General features: G+C 40.5%; 1 protein-coding gene across 1 annotated transcript in view; it reads right to left on the bottom strand.

The window, feature by feature from the left end:
- Nucleotides 1–22,488, bottom strand: part of ANKS6 (ankyrin repeat and sterile alpha motif domain containing 6) — a 45,172-nt gene that overhangs the window by 22,170 nt on the left and 514 nt on the right. Inside the window, exons 2-6 of the mRNA XM_010583587.1 lie at nt 17,771–18,270; nt 13,616–13,660; nt 9,803–10,007; nt 6,617–6,723; nt 5,002–5,150 (exon numbers count right to left, since the gene is read on the bottom strand). Coding sequence (XP_010581889.1) covers nt 5,002–5,150; nt 6,617–6,723; nt 9,803–10,007; nt 13,616–13,660; nt 17,771–18,270 — 1,006 coding nt within the window. The remainder of the gene's footprint in view (nt 1–5,001; nt 5,151–6,616; nt 6,724–9,802; nt 10,008–13,615; nt 13,661–17,770; nt 18,271–22,488) is intronic.

The raw sequence follows: 22,488 nt of genomic DNA, 5'->3' as shown, positions 1-22,488 counted from the left end.
ATTTACAGACTTACACATTTTTACAGGGCAGACAGTGCAAGATGCTTCAAGTATTTCACAGGACATTTCTCTAGACTATACGAGACCTAGGCTATATTAAGATGACCTATACAATCTGTATTAAAGATTATGTGGCTTGTAGGTAAATCAGATTACAAATATCTTCTGATTATTTCTTAGCAAAGCTTCTTCTTCCCTTTCTGGAACAGTTAAAAAAAAAAAAAAAAGTCAACTAAAAGTGATGATACTTCATCAAGGCAGCGTTACATGATATCCAATCCAGATAACACACTTTCCTAGTTTATTCTTAGCCATTCCTTCTCATCATACATATTCCCCTCTCTCCTTGGCATTTAACGTTTTTCAACTACTTACTGATATATGTCTTCCCAACTGTCATACAGTAGAAGTAATATAAACTGTAAACTTATTCCCCGTAAATCAATCCTTCTAGCAGATAATCATTAAAGAGATTTTAAATCTGCACAAAGCATTAGTAATGGATAGAGTTCTCAGACCTTTGTATCTCTTTGGAGCCATAACTAACAAAGATTTACATTACTTTCAGCTACAAAGACCTGATGGAAAAAGGCAAGAGAGACAAATAGTTCCAAGAAAGCAATAAAAACCACACAGTTCAGCATTTATTCACCCTTCAAAAGGAACTGAAAGGGCAAAAAAATCCATCTAGTTTTAACACAGAGTATTATGAGCTTACAAAAGAGACTGCTTGCACAATGTGGTTTGGTTTTGATCCCTGAAGCTAGCTTGCTTCTGTAACAAAGATCACTTCTAAGTTCCTATCATCTTTGTCACTCTTCTTCACAGTGCTTCTGCTTTGTTAACATATGTTCACACCACAAACTAACCTGAAATGGAGTACGTACAGCCACTATGTTACCATATAAAAAACTATTGCTCTCCTGCAAGAAAGGAATGATAGGGGAGAGGTTCATCTTGTCCTCTCGTGTTTAGAGTACAGTGGTCTGCGCTCTGGAATTTCCAGTCTGCTGCTGCAGAAGGTTGTGGCCTCTCCATATACCCTACCACATCACACACGTACAGAAGCTGGAATAAAGGGCTTTAGACTGAAGCAGCCAAGTAACAAAAATGTGTTTGTGGTTAAAAATAGTGTCTGTCAAAAGGCTGAAATCTAGTAGCAGTGGGAGAAGGCAATACTATAAAAGAAAAATGGTGTTGTCACTAGAGAAATAACTTAGACATTCGTAACAATATTAGGAACGAAAGAATAAGGGGAAGAACTGGAAATCTCTGCCCTCAAACAACTTTAATCTAAAAAAGAAACTGAGTGTGATAATTCACGCTGCTCTAATACTGACATTGAGAGTATAACCTGCTGAAGAAGCACAGGCAGGAAGAGAAGAGAGGAAATAAAATTTTTGTATATTGAAAAGGCACAACTTTGTTTTCAAGTCCACAAAATGGTGCAAAACAAAGGACTTAACAGTTCCTCCACGAAAGGGGGTAAAGAATGAGATCATGGTTATCCACTACATAATCAGTATGTAAAGGAACAAGGGCCTGTATTACACATAAACTACAAATAAAAGAAACACACAACAAAAGTCTACTAGTTAATGACAAAAGAGATCAAACAGAAGACACTGAAAAGGGTTGGGTTTCTTTTGAACTTCAAAAGCAGCCTACTTGTGATCAGATATTTTAGTATGAATACCATTACCAGGAGGAAGGTAGGAATATAAGTGCATTTGCTTAACAGAGGAAGAATATTTAAATAAGCTTACAGGAATTAAAACCAGACAAGACTGATTAAAATTACCCTAGAGTAATTACAGACAACACGACCTCTGAACAAATATTGATTATCTTCAAGATAAGTTAAGAGGATGGAAGAAGTTACAGAAATCAGGCAAAATGCAAATACATAAGCACTCTTACCCCAAAGAGCAAAATCTGAAAATTTACTGATCGAAAAGCTTAACTTGAAAGGACACCGCTGAAAAAACTTTGTATGTCATCACAGCTCATAAGAGACAGCTGGCAGGGGTTTGTTGGGAATGAATCCCACCACATCAATCTCTCTGACAGAATAACTGGTCAAGTGGGCAGAAGGGAGGAAAAGCTGTAACATAGCTTGACTTCAATAAAGCCTTTATTGATATTCCATGTAACATTCATCAAATGACTGAGGAAAGTATGGTTCAAGTAAAATTAATACAAGGTAAGCACCATAGCCAAAAAAACTATTAAGAAATAAATTACCAACAATTTGATCTCAAATTGGGAGGACATATTTCATGGAGTGAAACAGGAGTTTGGAAATGTTCATTAAAAACAGCAATAATGAAATGTAACATATTTTGCAGAGTCTATGGAAGACATCTATCTGGACAGTTTTGTGAGCACCTTAGATATTCTAAATTTAAACACTGACAAATTGACATTATTCAGTAGGGGTCAAGCTGACATGTAAGAAGAAGAAATCAAGTGTACAAATACAGAAAAGGGAGTAAGTAGCAAAGCAGCTGCCTGTACTAAAATAAAAAAGAAAATCAGAGTCGTTAACGTATCACAAGCTAAGTAGAGATGCACAGTGTCTTACTGCTGAAAAAAAAAAGGTACATTTCACTGGTAACAGCATGAAGCACACAACTGTGCAAGAGTTTTTGTACGCCACTATGTGATACTGAGACCCTAGCTGGAATGTCATTACTTGTTTTGGATCCCTCACCTTGACAGATATAGACAAATTAGAAATAGTAAGTTTAGGAAACATAATGTGCAAACAAGTAAATTTGAATGAACTATTTTTATTTAGTCTAGAAAAAAAAAACCTGACAAAAATATGAGAGTTCTTTCAGTATTTATGTAGTTCTTATAAAAATGAAGGTGGCCTCCGAATGAGAATCAATGAACTTAATACACAGCAAGAGAGATACAGATTAGATCAGTGGAGAAAAATTCTGACTGCAAGAAGAGTCAAGCAGTGGAACTGGGTGCTGACAGAGACCATGGGACCACGGGATCCCTTCACCACAGTAAAAGAAGACAGAACAGAAACTTCAGTCAAGGATGTTCTTGGCATGTTCATTCTGTCTCCTTATATAGAGGTAGATGAGCCTCTTGAATTCCCTCTCATTTTTACATGTCCATGATTGTGTAGACCCCACATTCCATCATTTGCAGTGATATAGACAGAAAATTTATGTACTGGCTGAGTCACCATAAATATCTTTTGTTTACAGTCCTGGCTCAGCACAGAGCAGTTGTCCACATGGAAGCACTGTTGCTACAAAACCCAGGAGAGGTCCCTCACTTCAGCACTCTCTTCCCATGCTGGTGAACATTTGTAAGGAGAGTAAGATATGTAACATACTTGTGGTCAGACAGAATGGTTAATAAAGCATTAAGCAGTGATGGAAGAGGGGGTTATATTGGCTTTCAGGTTATATATGTATATAACCAGAGAACTATACAGAATACTATTTCTGCTGAAAAAGTGCTTAAGACTTAACTTGTAAACACTGTAATATTTTGTAGTTTTGAGACCAAATACTTAAACATTCCACACATCAAAATATTAAATTTGTGTCAGTACTCATGTGTACATCTTTATTATTAACAAATCTTGTAATTTTTTTTCATTTCACTTCATAATCTTTTACGACCCTAATCCAAACTTTTGTGTCATAATACTGCAAGAATAGCAATCCAACCTGTTGTTGATCTGTACTCCACAACACCAAAAGCTGTTCTGACAAGCTCCCATTTAAGTAACTGCATTCTTAAATAGGTCCATCTAAATTGATACTGAAGTTGTATCATATCGAATAATAGAATAAACATATGAAAATAACCACTTGTTGCTTCTTAGTTAAAACAGATTTGAGCTGAAGTAGAACTTTAAATGGTTCATGTCAACCATTCATGTCAACAATAGCCTGGAATCACCATGTGTGTTTCCAAGACCCTGATAGTATTTATCCTAAAAATGTGAGATCATGGACTCAAGGAAATTCTGAGGTACACCACAATCAAAAATTATTCACCTAAATAAAAACCAACAGCAACAACAACAAAACAAACTAATACTTTTTCCTTCTCTTTTGCAAATAGACAATCCAAGTTGCAATCTCTTTGTTTAAGTGGCATTCACTTGTTCTGACTCTATGTTGTTTCCTATTGGACTACTGCCAATTTCAAGTTAAAAATACAGCATGCCAGAGGACATGTAAGCCTCAACAGCACACTCTTCATATTAAAATCCCTGCTATGATCTTCTTAATTTTCAAAGTCAAAAGCCTGTTTCCATTTATGGTTGAAATGAAGTCTACCATCTGTCCTAGAGGCAGACAAGATGTGTAGCCTCTAAGTCTCTTGGTCTGTCCCACACAGAGTCCCAGGAGTATTTTCAAGTACATTACCAGAGCTTCAGTTTCCTTCCTAGATCATCCTTCCTTCTTCTAGGGTCTACTAAATACCATAAAAGTAAAATAGAAGAACTACTGCTGCAATTCCTCCATAGAACAAACATATAAATAGGCAGTTTCCCAGTATGTTAGGAGATACTAGCCAAATCCCCATAACACATCCACTCCAATTAAAAAAAAAAAAAAAGTTAGTAATGAGTATAAAGAATCTACTAAAACTGGAGTACATTTGCATTTTAAAGGCAGACTTATAATTAAGATCATAATGGAGTCAGTTCCAAACTTATGAACATGATACCTTCCACTACTTAGTTATGACATCTGTGTCTAGGCACTGAAATGCTTTGATGCAAACTCTTCCTTAAAAGTCTTCCCTTTGCCTTGCCATCTGACAAAAAGAAAGCTAAACACATGCTGCATTTCATAAAACAAGGAAGTGCTATGAACAAGGAATTCAGAACACCCCCACCCTGCAAAAAAAACCCCAGTTACTTATTAGATCCAACGTACTTCTTAGCAATGACTTTCTCTGCTTCAAAAATTATAGGAAACAATGCACTGGTTATTTATTAAGAGTGAATATATTTACCTTTAGACCTCCTTTGTCATCTGGCAACATTGGGACATTTAAGGATTGCCTACTTCTGGAACAGGGCAAAGATGATCTGTTGTTCAGTTTATTCTTGTCTTTGTCTACTTGCATGCATGCTGATGCCAGTAACCGTACAAGCTCTGTGTCTAAAAGAAAACAAATTAAGATAATGTTTAGTCGGTTTTGCTTTCCCAAATTATGACTGATAAACTGACACTTTCCCTATAAATCCCATGTAAGTAGTAATTGATCTACCTCTCAAAGACAAAGCAGATGAATCCCCAAAACCTTCTTTTTTGACCCAAGTTTCCCACACCTTCTCCCCACACAAGGAGCTGTAGTCTTACCATCACCTCTCTAAAGGTATTTATCAATATAAATAAGCATGCTATTCAGTTGGAATCAGTCATGTCTGACCAAGTGAACTGCCTCCTCTTGCACTTTTTGAAGTTAAGAACCATATTGTGATGCTCCCTTTTCTCACCTGACACAGAAGAGAGTAGAGAAAAATGAATATTCTTTCTTCAAGCGTAGGTTGCAGAAAAGAAGCTTGAAATTAAATCCCAAAGAGAAAGGAGATGTTCAGCCTGGATACTGAAGGGACTGAAAAGACATGGTAAGAAAAAAGCTGGACAACAAAAATTAAGAAAAAAAGCAAGGAAGAGGAAGAAAAAAGAACAAGCATGAAATGAGGACAGGAAAGCAAAAAAATACTCTGTAAATCTGTATTTTACACAGAAATCAGGGAAGACTTTCAGAAGGGCACACAGAACTGACCTACACATATATAGAGAGAGAGACAGGTAAGAAGACAAACTACTCTGTCCTACAAGAAGTTAGTTACAAAATAATTCACTGTATGTATTTTCTGAAATTTCATACTATTAGAGATCTACATTTGACAAAGGAAAGGTATCTGCTAGTGACCAAAACCACCATAATGAGTAAATACAGAGAAAATAAAACATTAATTCCATCAGCAGTAGTGTTTTTTGGCTTCAGATAAAGCAATCCAGCTACCAGGCAAGCTTAACAGTGACAAATTATATAGGCTAAACAAACTACAACAAAAACTAAATGTGTTTCATTGAAGTCTCCTCAAAACACGCTGCCTATTTCTAAAGTACTCCCATAAAAACAACCTGAAGTGTGACTTGTTCTCAGCCTTTACAGACCTAGTGCGAGGTTTAGCCAGGAGTTCCCTAGTTTTGTTCTGACTGCACTCTCTTTGTCCTGTCCCTTTAGTGCTCTTTACTGAGTGGAAACTTCTAGCTCTAGTTCACAGCTCTGTGCTAGTGACACTACAGAATACCTGGGCCACCGCAGTCAAATGCCACTGAAGTGGCTCTGGTGGTGCCACGAACACCACATTTTGGAGCATCTTCAAAAACACAGGAAGAGGAATGCACAGAATCTTTTATCCCATAAATGTATACACTCATCTAACCAATTAACTCAAAACTCACCAATTTCAGGCAGTATCCTTTCTTGGTCCAGTCCAGCCCAGACTTCAGAGGATACTTCCTAGCAACTTTAATGTATTTTCTAGATTGGAAGGGATGTTTATCCGTTTATGTTGTACATTCCTTCACTGTTCTTTGGAATAACATACCTGGATCATTCAGCAGCATTATTAGGTCAAAAGCTGTATATCCATTTTTTGCACGAAGATTGACGTCAGCTCCTTGATTTAACAAATACTTTACAACATCTTTGTTTCTTTAAGGGAAGAAAAAAAAAAGGCATTGCTCATGTTAAAAAAAAAAACCAAACCAAAACCCAAAAAACTCCCCTCAAAACCTAATACTCTATTTTCATCCTTTTATACCATTGCTCCTCAATTAGAGATCAGACTTTTTCGTTCTGTATAGCTAACCACGTCTAAAATTTGTTCACAAACTATTCAGAAGCTCCCATGATTCCTTTGTCAGTCACTGTTTACTTGCTATGAATTACACTAATCAACATGCAGAAAGTCAGCCTAAAAAAAATAATTGAAACAGTCAGTTTCTTAAGCTGACCCTTTGGAACTGGCTCTAGAATTTGTTGCCAAACACCTTCCCAATGAAAAGCCATTAATGCCTAGGACAAAAAAGCAGATGGAAAGACAAAGGTCAGTCCAGCAGTCATCATATGCCATCAGTAATACTTCAACACAACTTCATATTCAGAACAGGTAAGAAATTGCATACAGAAAAACCAAAGTGACTGAAGATAATTTATGAACTCCAAACAGTACTTCACTTAATTAGAGATATATACTATATAATTGAGAAAGCACATTACCACTTCCTTCAAATGTTTAACATGCAAAAACAATCAGCATTAAATGATAACCAACACAAACACCTTCCAGCAAAAGCTCATAAAAGCTAGTTGCATAAAAGCAACTACCCCGTTCCCTTTAGTCCCTCTCATATACCTGAATAAATAAGCAGGACTTGCCTTGTGGGTTAAAAACAATACCATAATTCAGCCTACAAAATAAGTGAACAGACAACAAAGCAAGGGAAATCTCCTTTTGAGCAGGGACTGACCTTGTATAAAGCCAAACTCTGACACGCATAAGCAACACAGAGCAAAAATGTTCTTAAGCAGGAATAGGTGACTGCAAACTCTAATACTGAAGCTGACAAACAGATCTCAACCTCTCCACTTCAGAGCATTAACTTCTTAACATATAGATGAAGGTTTCACTTCTGAACTCACTCCAGACCAAATCAATCTAAAATGGGAGGAGGAATGTTCCTCCACTCTTCTAACAAAAATTCTGCTTATCCTCACTACAGCTCCTTTGCATGCTTCCCATTACTTCTCTTCTCTTCCTCAAAACTGTGTCATCCCTTATTCGTCATCCTGCTTTCCAGTCCTGCACCTTGAGGGCACACAGAGACACAGTCCTGCTCCTGGCTCACACAGACCTTGCCCACTCCCTCCTTCAAACCAGAGACCTTCCACACCACTGTTGCTCCCGAGAGAGAGTAAGCTGAGGCTCTGTGGAGGCTAAAGATTTCCAGTTGTTCTGAAAATTCGCAACTGGCCCATGCCGACTAAGGAGAAAGGCTAGGACGCAAAGTACAGAATTACAAGCGTAAACATTTATTCACGCACGAGGTGTCCCAGCCAAATTCGGGCACCCCAAATGTGGTTTTACACAGGGTTCTGGTACACTTTGAGCATTTAAATACAACATGATTTGACTAATCACCAACACCCACACTACCGATTTACTAAACATAGTAAAACTTTGCAAAGCAACTATATTTCTGCAGTATTCTTGCTGCTCATCTATTGATCCGGATGTTCCTGGAGTCGGTCATGCTATTGTTACTTATCTATGATACCAGACAACACTGGGAAGGCCTCAAAGATGTCTTAGAGGGGCTACGATGCCAGCATTATCCTTGTTGACTAGGGGTATCTTTCATCCTTCATGGACAGCTCTAAGTCTCCAGGAAGCCAAGTCCTTATTTCCAGGGCTGGGACATCCTTCTGGTCCTTCCACTGAGCCACTGTCCTTTAGTTTGTTTTACTTAAGCATGAACAATACCAAAGTCTCCAGTAAAATTTCACTACCTTAAACATTAAATGTACTGACAAAGTTAATACAATTTCATGCTATAAAGACTGATTGATATAATAGGGAAGGGAATTTTCCTAACAGTCCTCCAGGAAAGGGAAAGGGCAGTATCTGAACACACACAACACTCAGCTATGCTCTGTGCCTCCACAGACAAGAGGAGTGCGTGAGTACTGGCATGGGGACATGCCAGCAGCCCTGCACATCACTTTCTGCTGGCTGGAGTAGAGATTCCACCTGTGTGTTGGGGTGGCTGCTGCTAGCAAAACGGCTGCACCAGAAAAACTAATCTACAGGCAAATGCCCATCGCTACTATCAGTACTGCGTTGGTGAGGAAGCAGAGAATCTCATACTATGTAGGTCCCAGGAACTACTTCAGGATATTTCACAAAGCAATGACAACTTGACCTCCTATTTTTCCCCTTTGTTGCACTTTCACAGTCCAGTGAGATTTGCTGACTAAAAATAAAAGCCGGTGCAGAATACCTGCATTTGTACAATTAATGTGAGCATTACCAGGCAGTGAGGTGAATCTTCACCTTGCTGAGGGCCTTGTCTACAACAATGGAGAAAAGTTCACCTTCCTAAACTGTATATCCTGTATTCAGACAACGCCAAGTATATGACAGAGATCACATGTGAAGTATCAGGCCAGTTTCTGGGGTTTGACTCTTAAGTGGCTACCTGCATTCATAAAGTAGCTTTAGAGAAAATGACAATCCGTTCTCCAGTGGGCACATTTCAGAAAGCTCCATGAAAACTAAAGGCTAAATAGAGGAACATAAGTATGGTTTTAAGACTGGAAAAGATGGTGCATACAACGGTGGTTGCCTTGAAGTTTCACAACTTGACTTAGGCCTACAACCCTGGCAGGGAGTGATACTATCTTACAAAACACTAAAAAACATCAAAGGATGGAAGTTGAAATCTGCACCAAAGCTCCTAATGCCTGCCTGAAGCACTATGTTCACAGCACTTACTGAGCAAGATTCAAGTTCCCAAATGTGCCACTCATTCTGAAATCTAAATGGCATTCAGGTCTGCTCTGAAAAGCAGAGGACAGTGCAGGAGTCATGGAAATTGAGGTCACAAGTCTCTCAGTTTCTTCTAAGACCCTTCTGCTTCCAGAGTCAGTATCAAAAAGATTTTTTTTATATTGGCATGTAAGAAGAATGAAACTTCTTTACTGCTAGACCCAAATACAGCACACGTCTTACCCGTGGTATGTGGCCTGCATTAGTGCTGTCCAGCCATGAACATTATCCTGTTTGTCAATATCGGCATTTTTCTCAACAAGTAGCTGAACAAGGGGCAGCTGTCCAGTTACAGCTGCAATCATTAATGGAGACGCGCCATCAACGTTGGTAATATTGACCTGGCTTGGGTCTTCATCAATGATCTCTTTAACCAGCTGAAAGTTTCCTGCAAAACAGTGATAAAACATAATCTATGTGAGCAAAAGAGAACTGCTTAGCCGCTGAATTAATATGTATTTTGATTTGCTGACATTGGTCTACATTTAGTGGCATTAAACCAGAAAAATAAAGTACTAGAGCAACCGCAACACTAAAGCTAAGTATTTGTACTCATCGTTGGGTCTTTTAGTTAATCAGTACGTTTTCCCAGGCTACACGAATTGTGGCATAGGCACAAGGCACTGTTTTCCCTCATTTTCCCTACCTGTACACTTACAGTACAATCCCATTACAAGAATAATTTTCTGAAATTAACAACTAAGCTATAAAGGCTGTATAAACTGCAGTGCATTCCACATACGAAGACACAAGTAGGGAATATTTCTATTAAATTGTCATAAGATGATGTCATGCAGGGAAAACCGATGATGCTGAGACACCATGATTTGTCCTTCAGCAGGGTGAATGAAGATCCCTGTTCCATTTCCATAGGCTGAAATCCCAGAAAGCAACAATTTTATAATCAAAGAGAGTGGGTAAAAAGGCACTCTGAAAGGTGGTAGAGGCCATCCCTTGCCTTAAGCAGGTAGAACAATGCCATATGTCATACTGACACATAACTCCTCTTACAAAGGTAGTTCACTGATTCCAAACCCCTCTATTGAGAAAATTCCACAACCTCTCAAGGAATTAATCTATTCCAGTGCTCAACTTTCTTATATTGAGAAAGTTGTTTTTTAACTCTGCCTCCAATATTTAAACTAAATCTCCAGTGCAAAAATTCCCTACTACCTGGCTCAAGCGTAAGGTGTTATTCCTGTCATCTTTCTAGTTCTTTAAAAGTGAACCTAATGTTCAAGCTTCCACATAAAGAGGCTGGTAGTCACTGAGTTCTTGTCTAGATTACGAAAAGCAGTATAAAATATGCTACTGAACATATTTTAACCAGGTAGTGCGTTTTTTTCTAAATCTTAATAAAAGTAGGAGCAAGCACTTTTTAAAAACATATGAGGTAGTCAGGATTATCTTAAGCAGAGAGCTTAAGCTCACCCACCTCCCTTACTTTTTTTAATGACATATGGCAGGCAAAAGCAGGGAAGAAGTTAAGAGGAAAAAAAGATCTGTGACTGAATATGTACCACCATAGGAACAGAGGCAAGAAGCAGCAAATCATCAACTGCCATGCAAATGGGAAAAATTCTCACCTTTAAAAAAAACCTTCAGATGGTAAACTGCTTCATGACATGGGCTGCCTTCAACTCAATCACAGGCATGAACATTTACCTTGGAAAGCCAGTCAGAATCCCAGACAAACCCTGCAGGCACTTAAAGGCATGCACTGAAACTAACACCCACCCATGCCACTCGGCTAATTCCTTGGAACGGGAAAGACACAAAAGCACAGAACTACTTTTTTTATGTCCCAGTTTAGGAGAAGACAGCAGGTGACTTTTTGAACACAGACCCACATCACAGACTTTGTTAAACAGAAATCCTGGAACCTACAGTGACTCCAGAATTGACTTTGAACTCTAGCCTGGACACTTCTTAACTTAGTGAGCTTTTTTTTTTTTTTTTTTTTTTTTTTTTTTTAACAGTGCTGCCATCCGTAGCCAAGTATTTCAGAAAAAACCCAAAAGGAGTATGCTGACCAGTACTGATTTGGCTCCCTGCCCTAAGACTCCTTCCAGCCCAGCACTAACGTTTTTCAATCTCAAACTAAAAAGTCACAGGGGTACAATAAAGGCAGCTGAACTCTCTAAAATCTAACAGACCTGAGGCTTTTCCAAGAAGAGGTTTTGGTAGCTTACATGTGAAAAGTTGACATTTAAGAGAAAGATTAAATGGCTACCTGTCACCTCCTTCTCCACTATTACGTCTGCCCATTTCCAGTTCTGGTAGCCTGAAAAGCCATAAACTTCCCGAGAGAGTGACTTACAATGGTTAATTGAAAAGCAACTGTTAAACTGTTGTACAAACCCAGGATGAGATCTGAAAGCTAAGGCCAGGCTTCACCATTTAAAAAACACTTCTAACTTTTCAATATGAATGCAGCAACAATAAAACTTGGAAGATAACTGTTGATTTAAAGATGCATTGCTGAAATCCATTTGGACAGATATTCAGAAAAAATGGCATTTTCCTTCACAAAAATCACTCACTAATAATAATAATAATAATAATAATAAAAGATCTAAAAATCCGTAAGAAACCCTGAAAGTTGCTAACTCAGAGCTCTCTTCAGGTTGCAGCTCCCTGTCAAAAGCAAGAAGGTGAACCATACCAAAGGCTTTGTGATTATGTTACAGTCAGGAGCGGGTACATGGACAAAAAAGCTGGAATGAGAGGTAGTTGTGCTCAACTCTAAAGCTTACTTGTTCTGTATGCACACATCACAATCAGGAGGGGTAAAGCCGGCTTTCAGTATGCTATGATCAGATTTTCTATACCACAGATGTAGAAAGCACAGCACCAGTAAGGATTATTAGGTCCACTGCACACGCAAGGCTGTATTACCAGTGTTTCCTCATTGTCTGGGGCATCTTGGTCCCAAGTAAGGGCAGGCTGACTGGAGAAGAGACCCATCTTAGGTCTGATGGGACACCTCTCATGACTTCACTGCACATAAGATTTAATCTCACATGGGAGTGACATCTTCCAATACTTGAAGAAAAATATTAAACAGATCTATTAGTAACTTTTCTTTACTACTGAGTGACTGGGTTTTTTTCTGACTGTCTATAAACCTAGGACTGCTGGCAATAGGCTAAACGTGCTATCACATCCCTGAAAACATTTAAATGGCAAAATACCAACTATAAGAGCAGGAATGAGGTAAGGTTCAAATACTGAATCTCTCTAACCTGTCAAAGAGATTGCAAACAGCACAGAGTATTCTGACCTGCAACGTTATCGGGAACCTCAGCAGAAAGTTAACAGTCTTGTTTCCCATGCCAAAGCCAGCAGATAGTAAGCCTCAGGCCAAACCCTTCATCTCAGCCCTTTTTCCTATGCTGGAAGATCCAGGAAAATAGGTAAGCAGAAAGTAGCTTGCCATCCACCAGGCGTGCAACCTATCAGAGCCTGGATCAAATTTAAATCAACAGGATAGCACTGGCTCTTTCCACAGAACGGTTTTACCAGTTGTGTGCTCATGAAAGTCACTCTTGCTCATGAGAGAACAGGCAAGATGTGAGACACTTATTCTTTTCTTGAAGCAACTTTAACAAGCAATTACAATGCTTGTATGGAGTAGAGGCCAGCATGTTTTTTACACCAATTAGCACTTTCGTTTTCATACTTCAAGTTTATGAGAGAGGAAAAAAAAAATTCACATTAAAGGTAGCATGGTCTTGAAATAACTGGAACTATCTCACACCATTTTGGCATGAAAGCCACAACCAGGAGTTCATAAAGATTTTCTCATATTGGAAAGTGAAGAAAAACAAATATAAACTACAGAAATAAATGTATTTTTAAGATGAAAAGAAAAATAAGGAAAAAACCAAAGTCGCATGTAAAAACAGAACATGTCTCGGTTTCCCAAGTTAGCAAACAAAGATGGTCTGAAGTTACAAGAGCCAGACATGGTGGAAGAATCCTGTCAGTACTTACCCAATTTCAAAGCATGAAAGACATCAGGTTGCCTCTTTTCTGTATCTGGAAGAAATATAAATATTTCTGTTAGCAATCACTAAAAAAGCAAAAATTTCTAGTAAAATTTTTATAGCAAAAACTATTAAAAAATTTACGTAAAGGTACTATAAAACATGTGTTTAGACATACATTTAATAAGAAGAAAGAAAGCATTCATAACCTTTTTACTCCCTTTGGGAAGAATGACTCACCTGTATGGTTCTCTGTGCAAAGCTAAAGCTACAAACTATACTAAAGCACCAGTACAGGCCTTTGCCTTTCAATTTCCATCCTCCATCAGGAAATTGTATTTGGAAACTTCTGTGTTTCCTGCCTGGAAGACTAAAATATCAATTAAAGAACCACAGCATGGTTCTGTGGTCTGGTGTAATCCTCTGTACAACAGCAAACACTCAAATAGTACAGGATTATTTTGAAAGGTGACTCAAAAGGAGTTTTACAAGCTATCCCATTTTTATTTCCTCTTGAGTATTGCCAGGTTAATTTGTGAAGGTCACAAAAATAATAGCGATGATTTAACTACACAGCTTGCTATTTGTGCATTAATAGATACTCTTCAGCTCCTAGATCACCATCGCCATAAGAAGAACTGTAATTATTACGAATTTTAATATTTTGAGTGAAGGGTCATTCCTTCAACATGCCTTCAAAGTGCTTTGACACTGCTGACACTATGTATGATGAGGAAAAAATAGTGACATATTTTGCACCTTCCACTGAAGTCAGAAAAATTTATCCCCCTCCATCTTCCAAAGCATTACTGACACTACAGAATCAATGGGGTAAAAAGATTTTAAGGAAAACAATAAGTCGTTGAGAGATTTCCTGAGCCCAATTCTACCATTTTTATGGTAATACGGAAAAGGTTAATGTTCATAGCTTGACTCCAAAGGAAGTAATTTCAAAATACTGAACAAAAGCAATTGCTGGGAAGCCCAAAAATACATGATAAACTCTTATTTTAAGACTGGGAAAGAGAGTGGTGGGTCCTACATTTTCTCCTGGTTCAGAAACTGCTTTTATAGAAAGAACTGTGTATGAGCTCACCATTGGAAAACAGATTTCAAAAGACTAGTTTAGGAAAGGACCAGACTCCATACTTGGCACGCAAAAAGCCTGGAAGAGAGGCAACCTCAGGGACAGGAGACCACAAAGAGATGCCAGAAGTAAGGACTGCCGTCTGGGTAAGCCGAAGCAAGGACAGGGACAGAACACAGGCAACACGCAGGCCATTTCAGGTAGTTCTGAATTTGCTACTGAAAATAGCCTTGAAAAGTGAGTTGATTTCTTTTCAGAGGCAATTCGCCCTATGTATGGCAATAGATCAGAAGACAAGTTCCTTTTCTGCTGCCTTCTGTATGAAAGAAAGGATGTTGTTTCTTCCCAGGATATACAAGACTCAGTGCTAGGAGGAGACTGAAGCTGTGGTTAAAAACCAATGCAGAAATCTGTGTGGAAGCTTAACATTTTTACCCCCCTCTCTGCCCCAATTAGTTACTACCCTTCTGCTGATGGGAACTCCCCCTCAGCAGAGGTGACAGAAACACTTGTGCTTTAAAGCAAGTCCACTCTCCTAGCTTAAACAGACTTCTTCAATACTTTAAGTCATATGACTACAGAAGACTTTCAAGACTCATGAGGCCAACTCTGCCTGGACATACGTTCTGTATGTGCAAATGTACGGGCAAAGTATAAAGCGCTGCACTAGTGAATCCCACAAATGTCTGATTCTCTGTGTACTGTAACCAACTGATGTCTACTCCTAAGAGACTGGTCATGAGCAAATGTCTACAATCAGCCAGTTCTGTCTGGTGGCGCGGCTGTATGAAAGCCCTAGCTCCAACTTAACCTATGAGTCAACATCTGACTAAGTTAACACCTTCTCTGAAGCACAAACAAATGTCAGATTTTTGTCCTTGCTTCTTAAAGTACAAGGGAAGCTTGACCTGCAGAAATGACACTAAATGTAAATAAAAAGTAACAATTTTGGGGACTGCAGACACATCCACATGGCAGTGTAATACAGACATAATTAGGTAAGATTTAAATAAGCCTATTCGGGTATCACAAGTGGCACAGAGCTTAAAGTAGACTATCCTACCCTACAGGCTTTCTGCCACTATGGCTGGTAGCACCTAGAAAAAGTTATTTCTAGGGCTAGCCACATCCTTAGCTTTCATAGCAAGTACTCCAAAGCTGAAAAATCCAGACGCAGCTCTTCCAAACCCTCTTGCTGAGCGCCATCCAGCACTGGTCTGCATCATAAAGCACAAACACCTTGACAAGTGTCCCCAAACAACCACATACAGAGTAAGGTCTCAATCTCTAAAATGACTTATTGACATTCAAAAGTCCAACACAATGTCCAAACCAAACTGTCTGATTTCAGGAACAGATTTAATGCATTTCTGTTAGCATAAACAAACTTCTGGAGAAGGAAAGAGCAGCAAATCCACAGTACTTTAACAAAACTAACATAAGACATTCATATTATTTTATAGAACCAGCTAGAAAGAAAAGCTTAATTTGGAAAGATATTGGGGGGAGATATCCACAGTAAGTAAAAAATTTTTAAAAACTAAATTAATTAACAAACTGACAGATGACAGCAAGTAGGTTTCAACCTTTATCTTCAATAAAAGCAAGAATCCTAGGAAATCACATACAAAAACACCTGTCAACAGAATACAAATTTGCTTAGTAATTAAAAAAACAGCTTGGAAAATTACTGGTAAAGACACATAACATACCTTTTTGTCCTTTCAGTTGAGTATATGGTACTGGCTACACTGGTTAATACTGGAGGAAAAACGTTTTAGTCTAAGTTTGCTCACAGCTTCCCAAGCCTTCAGATCCCCAAGTAACAAGACACTAGCTCTCTCTACAAAATCCTGGATTTCTTATATCCTTCCACGCCCATGGCTAAAGCTATATGACCACCACACATTCTTTAATTACACGGTCACAAAATGTTTCTTTACCAGTTCTCGTCTCATTCAGCACACATGATGAATGCAGTAGTGGGCAAAATGAAAAACCATAAAAGCAGCATTTCTTAACTTCATTTTAATTGAGATTTGCATTGAAATAATGTTATTTTAATCTAGTTTTGTACACACACGAGCAGTGTGTGTGCACACAAGCAGGCATATTCATGTCTGAAAGGAGGAGGTTGCTTATGAGGTCCTGAAGTTAATTCAGTATTCCCTTCTCCTTCAAGGAACAGAAAAGTAGGGGACATGCCAACTTGTTATTCATCCATATTAATAATTGGTTTTCTTAGAATACACAGCCCACTTCCAAAGGACACTGAGGAGGTTTCATATATTCAGACAGTGGTAGAAGAAACCGTTACGTTAACCTCATCTGGTTTTCTGCATGTCACAGGCCTTGTATGTGACACCCAGTGAAGACAATTCGATGATGAGTTTTAGAAAGGCATTTAACCTTGATTGCAACTGTTATGAGATTGCACACCTCTACTAAGTCTCTCCAAGTCTAAGCTTCACTGCAAAACATAGTGTCTTATTTCCCATTCAAATTCTTCTAACTTTAAACTCACAGGTTTTTTTTCTTTGGCTGCCATATAAAAAGGCCCTCCAGTATCGGACTTCCTGCCCTTAATGTGGACACTTTCTTAATCACACCTCTTAACCACCTCCTCATGCAACTAGACAGATTGAACTTCTTCAGTCTCTCCTTACAAGGCAGGTTTTCCAGATTTTAACTCTTTTAGGTTTTGAGTCTGCAATATCCATTCTTTGATATCCTATTCTGCTTTTTATGTTCCTTCTTCAGTGCATTTCAAGTAGGCCTTTGTAATTTTCTTCCTAAATGAGCACCTGGATCGTGTTTTAAAAGCAAAAAATATTTAAAATATTAAAACATTTCAAAATGTTTCACATGATTGTTATTGCAGGACACAAATCTCATCATGCTAACGCAGAGGTAATCTGCTGAAGTTGGGTATTCCTGCCTCACCCAAGGTAGGTGTACCTACTCCAACATTTTCAAAAGAGAAAAGATCATGCACATACAAAATAACCCCTTCAATTTGTACATATGCATCAAAACTTCAAGAACGCAAAACAAAAAAAAAATAACACTCCATACCTGCCTGGGGTCTGATCGTTGTGAGAGATTCCAGGTAGTCCTTCATGTCTTTGTGTTTGAAGCCAACAGAGATTTCAAAAGGTGTTTTATGTAGCACATTCAGGTGATCGGGATTGGCACCTTTCTCCATGAGCTGCTGTGCCAAGCTCACCTTTCCACTAACAGCTGCCAGCATTAAAGGACTCCAGCCCATAGTCTTCACAGTGTAATTACAATCAGCTCCCCAGTCTAATAACAGATGTACCACTGCCTCATGTCCATGCTGAGCAGCTGCCATTAGTGGAGTGATATCGGGAAGGTCGTCTCTGCTGCTGTTGAGCATACTTGTGCTAAAATGGTCATAATTGTCTACAAAAGCTCCAGATTCCAGCAACAATTTCACCATGCTGACGTGGCCACCTCTGGAGGCCATTGTGAGGACACTGGCTCCTAATTTATTCTGTGCATTGAGATCAGCACCATTCTCCAGCAAGATGTGAGCCACACTTAGATGTCCAAACCTTGAGAAAAAGAGATAAGGAGGAGAATTAACACCTTGGATGGCAGAAGCTTCTCAAAGAAAACCGACATACTCTGATGTGGCGGGTTAACCCTGGCTGGATGCCAGGTGCCCACCAAAGCCATTCTATCACTCCCCCCCCTCCTCAGCTGGACAGGGGAGAGAAAATATAATAAAGGGATCATGGGTCGAGATAAGGACAGGAGAGATCACTCACCAATTACCATCATGGGCAAAACAGACTCAGCTTGGGGAAAATTAACTCAATTTATTCCCAATCAACCAGAGTAGGGTCATGAGAAATAAAACCAAATCTCAAAACACCTTCTCTCCATCCCTCCCTTCTTCCCAGGCACAACTTCACTCCCGGATTCTCTACCACCCCCCCCTGCAGCACAGGGGGACGGGGAATGGGGTTTACGGTCAGTTCATCACACGTTATCTCTGCCACTTCATCCTCCTCAGGGGGAGGACTCCTCACTCGTCCCCTGCTCCACCGTGGGGTCTCTCCCACGGCAGACAGTCCTCCACGAACTTCTCCAACCTGGGTCCTTCCCACAGGCTGCAGTTCTTCACAAACTGCTCCAGCATGGGTCCCTTCCACGGCATGCAGTCCTTCAGGAGCACACTGTTCCAGCGTGGGTCCCCCACGGGGTCACAAGTCCTGCCAGAAAACCTGCTCCAGTGTGGGCTCCTCTCTCCACAGATCTGCAGGTCCTGCCAGGAGCCCGCTCCAGCGTGGGCTTTCCATGGGGTCGCCCACCTGCTCCAGCATGGGGTCCTCCCTGGGGCTGCAGGTGGATATCTGCTCCACTGTGGACCTCCCTGGGCTGCAGGGGGACAGCCTGCCTCACCATGGTCTTCCCCACGGGCTGCAGGGGAATCTCTGCTCCAGCGCCTGAAGCACCTCCTCCCCCTCCTTCTTCACTGACCTGGGGGTCTGCAAGGCTGTTTCTCTTACATGTTCTCGCTCCTCTCTCTGGCTGCCATTTCTGTGTGTCCCAGCAACTTTTTTTCCTTCTTAAATACATCATCACAGAGGCGCTACCACTATCGCTGATTGGCTCGGCCTTGGCCGGCGGCAGGTCCATCTTAGAGCCGGCTGGTATGGGCTCTGTCGGACACAGGGGAAGCTTCTAGCAGCCTCTCACAGAAGCCACCCCTGTAACCCTTCCCCCCCCTGCTACCAAAACCTTGCCACACAAAGCCAAGACATCTGAACACAGAACACTTTGTTACTAAATTGGCCTATTGACTAATACACTACGTGGGATCATGCACACATCACTGAATGTGACAGTGATCACCTTACTGGAGGGCAGCAATCAACAGCTAAGGACTGTAAACTAAACCATTCCACATGTAGCAGTGACCACGTTCATAAACCAGGCACCTCTTTAAGAGGATGTTCTGGTCAAAGCAGCAACATTAGCCTCATTTTCAGCTGCATGACATCAACATGTACCTTCCATAAACCAGAGAGTCACTTTCATCCTCTTATTTCCAGGCCTGTATCACATTCAAGAGTGAAATCCAGTTTGTTTGCAGAGATTTTAATTAAGTAACCTCATTACTATTGAGCAAGTAGAGTAAAAACTGCAAAGAGTCAATGCTTAACCCCCCCCCCCTAAAAAAACCAAACAACCTCACCCAAAACCTTTTTATGAACTGGATAGCCAATCTTTTGTATTTGCATCATCTCTGGCTTTCCAGTTGTGAATGATCAATCAACCCCGAACCCCCACAATGGAAGAAGGCTCAGGGAAGACAGGCATGTGCCCATGAAGCTCAGAGAAGAACACAGTCAGTGGCCACAGCTGTTTTAAAGTAAGCTAAACTTCTCTCAACACAAAGGGGACCAGAGGGTGGCCTTTGTTTTAGAGAAATGGCTCTATCAGCAGAGCGGGACAACTGGCTGCATGAATTGTCTTCCCTAAAACAATCAATAGAAAGTACTATCCTCCTGAGACAGCCAGACCAGCATGGGGGAAGCTCAGCCCAACACAGAGCACCAAAACTGAGCAACCAACGAGAAACAAATTTTGAAGAGAGCAAGGGGCTTGAGCTGGCTCCCAGCCACCTATTCCTCCCGGGCAACTGGGGACGCCCAGCATCGTGACAGCGAGCATACAGGGACTGGTAATGGGCATGCTGCTTGTCTTGTGGTTCAACTGTGCATTGCAGCTGCTGCGTTAGGCTTGTGTTATGATTTCAGGAGATTGCTGTATCACTAGGCTAAATTAGAATGCTGTGTAACATCAAATATCTTCCAATAAGGAAACTTGGTATTAAAGCATTAAACCCTCCTTGGGTGGAACATCAAAAAGAACTTTCTCAGACTATTGAACTCTGACACCAGTTTCACCAGTAACCCAGCTTTGATACCACTTGACTATCAGAGGCTCTGGTAGTTTGTCAGTAAGCAAAGGACAATCATGCAAGCCATACACCCAAGCAGCTAGCTAACCGTGAGAAAATGGAAACCCTTTACCGTTCCTCAGCTGAGTAATCCCACATTTTAATAAACGCAATACATTGACAAGACGTGTATTCTGTGCTCTTGTAGCAGATATCATGCATTACTATATGCTTGTGCAGCGTTTAACACAATCAAACTTTGATCCTGAAAGCAGCCTTTGTACACTGCAGCAAAGCACGTCTTAGTTGAGGAAACCCCAAAGAATGCTACTAACCACCAACAGCAGATACGAGACCAAAACTCCCTATGTTCCCTTCAGAAAGTACATAATTGCAGAAGGAAGCCTCCAGGGCCTGTCTAGTCCCTAGGTCTATCCTGGTAGCCTTCACAGTGTCAATTCAGTAGGAACCGCAAACCCCATACACATGATTAATTTTACTCATATATGCTATCCCCTGTCCCAATTTCAACAGGACTAACCATAGCCAAAAAATGAAACATGTACATAGTTCAAACCTACGTTTGTACAAACACTGCTTCCTTTTTGGTTATCCATTAGAAAGAAAAAAGCAAAATGCTCTTCCACTTTATGCTTGCTCCACAGGTTTCAAAGATATCTACAGTACTTTTCAAATGGCAACAAGTCATTTCTTTAAAACAGTGAGAGGGTTATAGTGATTTGAGTTTACTGTTTTTAGAGAATAAGCGTACGGTTTTCATTAAGGGGAAAAAAAACCTAAAAATGTTTCTGCAACTTTTCTCCTTTTTTTTTTTTTTAACCTTCATAAAATAAAAAAAATTGTTGAACCTTGTCTTCCTTGTTCTTGCTGGGAAACCAGCTGTGTGACTCATTCTTTGGGAACTTTCTATGGGCTTTAACTGAAAAGAGAAATGTTGACTTTGAAACAGACTCGACTCTTCCAAGCATTTTTAATCTGTTATGAAACAAAAAATAAAAACCCAAAACATTTCTCAGTTAAGCACTCCATTACTATGGGAAAGCACTAGCCTCCAACCTTGCAAAATGCATCTGTAAACCCACGGGGTACCTGTATACATCAAGATAAGCACCAGCATTAGCAATACGGGGACCTCCCACAACCCAGCAGCGGGTTACATGAAGCACGGAATCATCAAACCAGAAAACAATCCAGTTTTGTCATTAAAACCCTCAGCAATGATTTTCCACATCCTCCAGTGAGCCACTTAGGAAAAAAAAAAGGAAAAGGCAAGTGAAATTAATTATTTCTGTTTGCCTCGGTATGTTTTATGCGAGAGGTGAGTTTTCAACAGGTAGGTAGACACAGACACCCCCCAAAAAGTGACAGAACACGAAATAAGGGTGCGCACGTATCTTATTTCCACAGAAGGAAAGAGGAGAGCAGCGTTTTCGCACTCAGGTTACCTCCCGACCGCGATTCCGCACCGGCTTTACCCAAGAAAGAGCACGCACGGTTTCAATCACCGCATCCTTAACACAGATAAGGGAAAACCTAACTCCCCGGTGTAATATTTATGCAAACCTAAACCCGACAGCCCCTCCTCACCCACCACCGGCGACGCTAACAGGTGACCGCCGGCATCCCGCTCCCCGGGATAACCGGGGGCGAGCGGCCGCGGCCTACAACATGGCGCCTCCCCGCGCGCGCTCTCTCACACACACACGCTGACCCGCCTGGAACACCCCCGGCGCTCCCGGGCGCCCTCCCCCGGCCCGGGGAGCGGCATTTTGAGGGCGAAGGCGCCGAGCGCCGGCGGCAGCCCCGGGGCGGGAGGGCCGCCGAGGCGCAGCCTCGGCGG

This window comes from Haliaeetus leucocephalus, unplaced genomic scaffold, assembly GCF_000737465.1.
Source record: "Haliaeetus leucocephalus isolate CR32 unplaced genomic scaffold, Haliaeetus_leucocephalus-4.0 Scaffold915, whole genome shotgun sequence".
Lineage (NCBI taxonomy): Eukaryota > Metazoa > Chordata > Aves > Accipitriformes > Accipitridae > Haliaeetus > Haliaeetus leucocephalus.
Note: the sequence above shows the minus strand (reverse complement) of the source record. Positions and strands in the feature narration are given on the sequence as shown.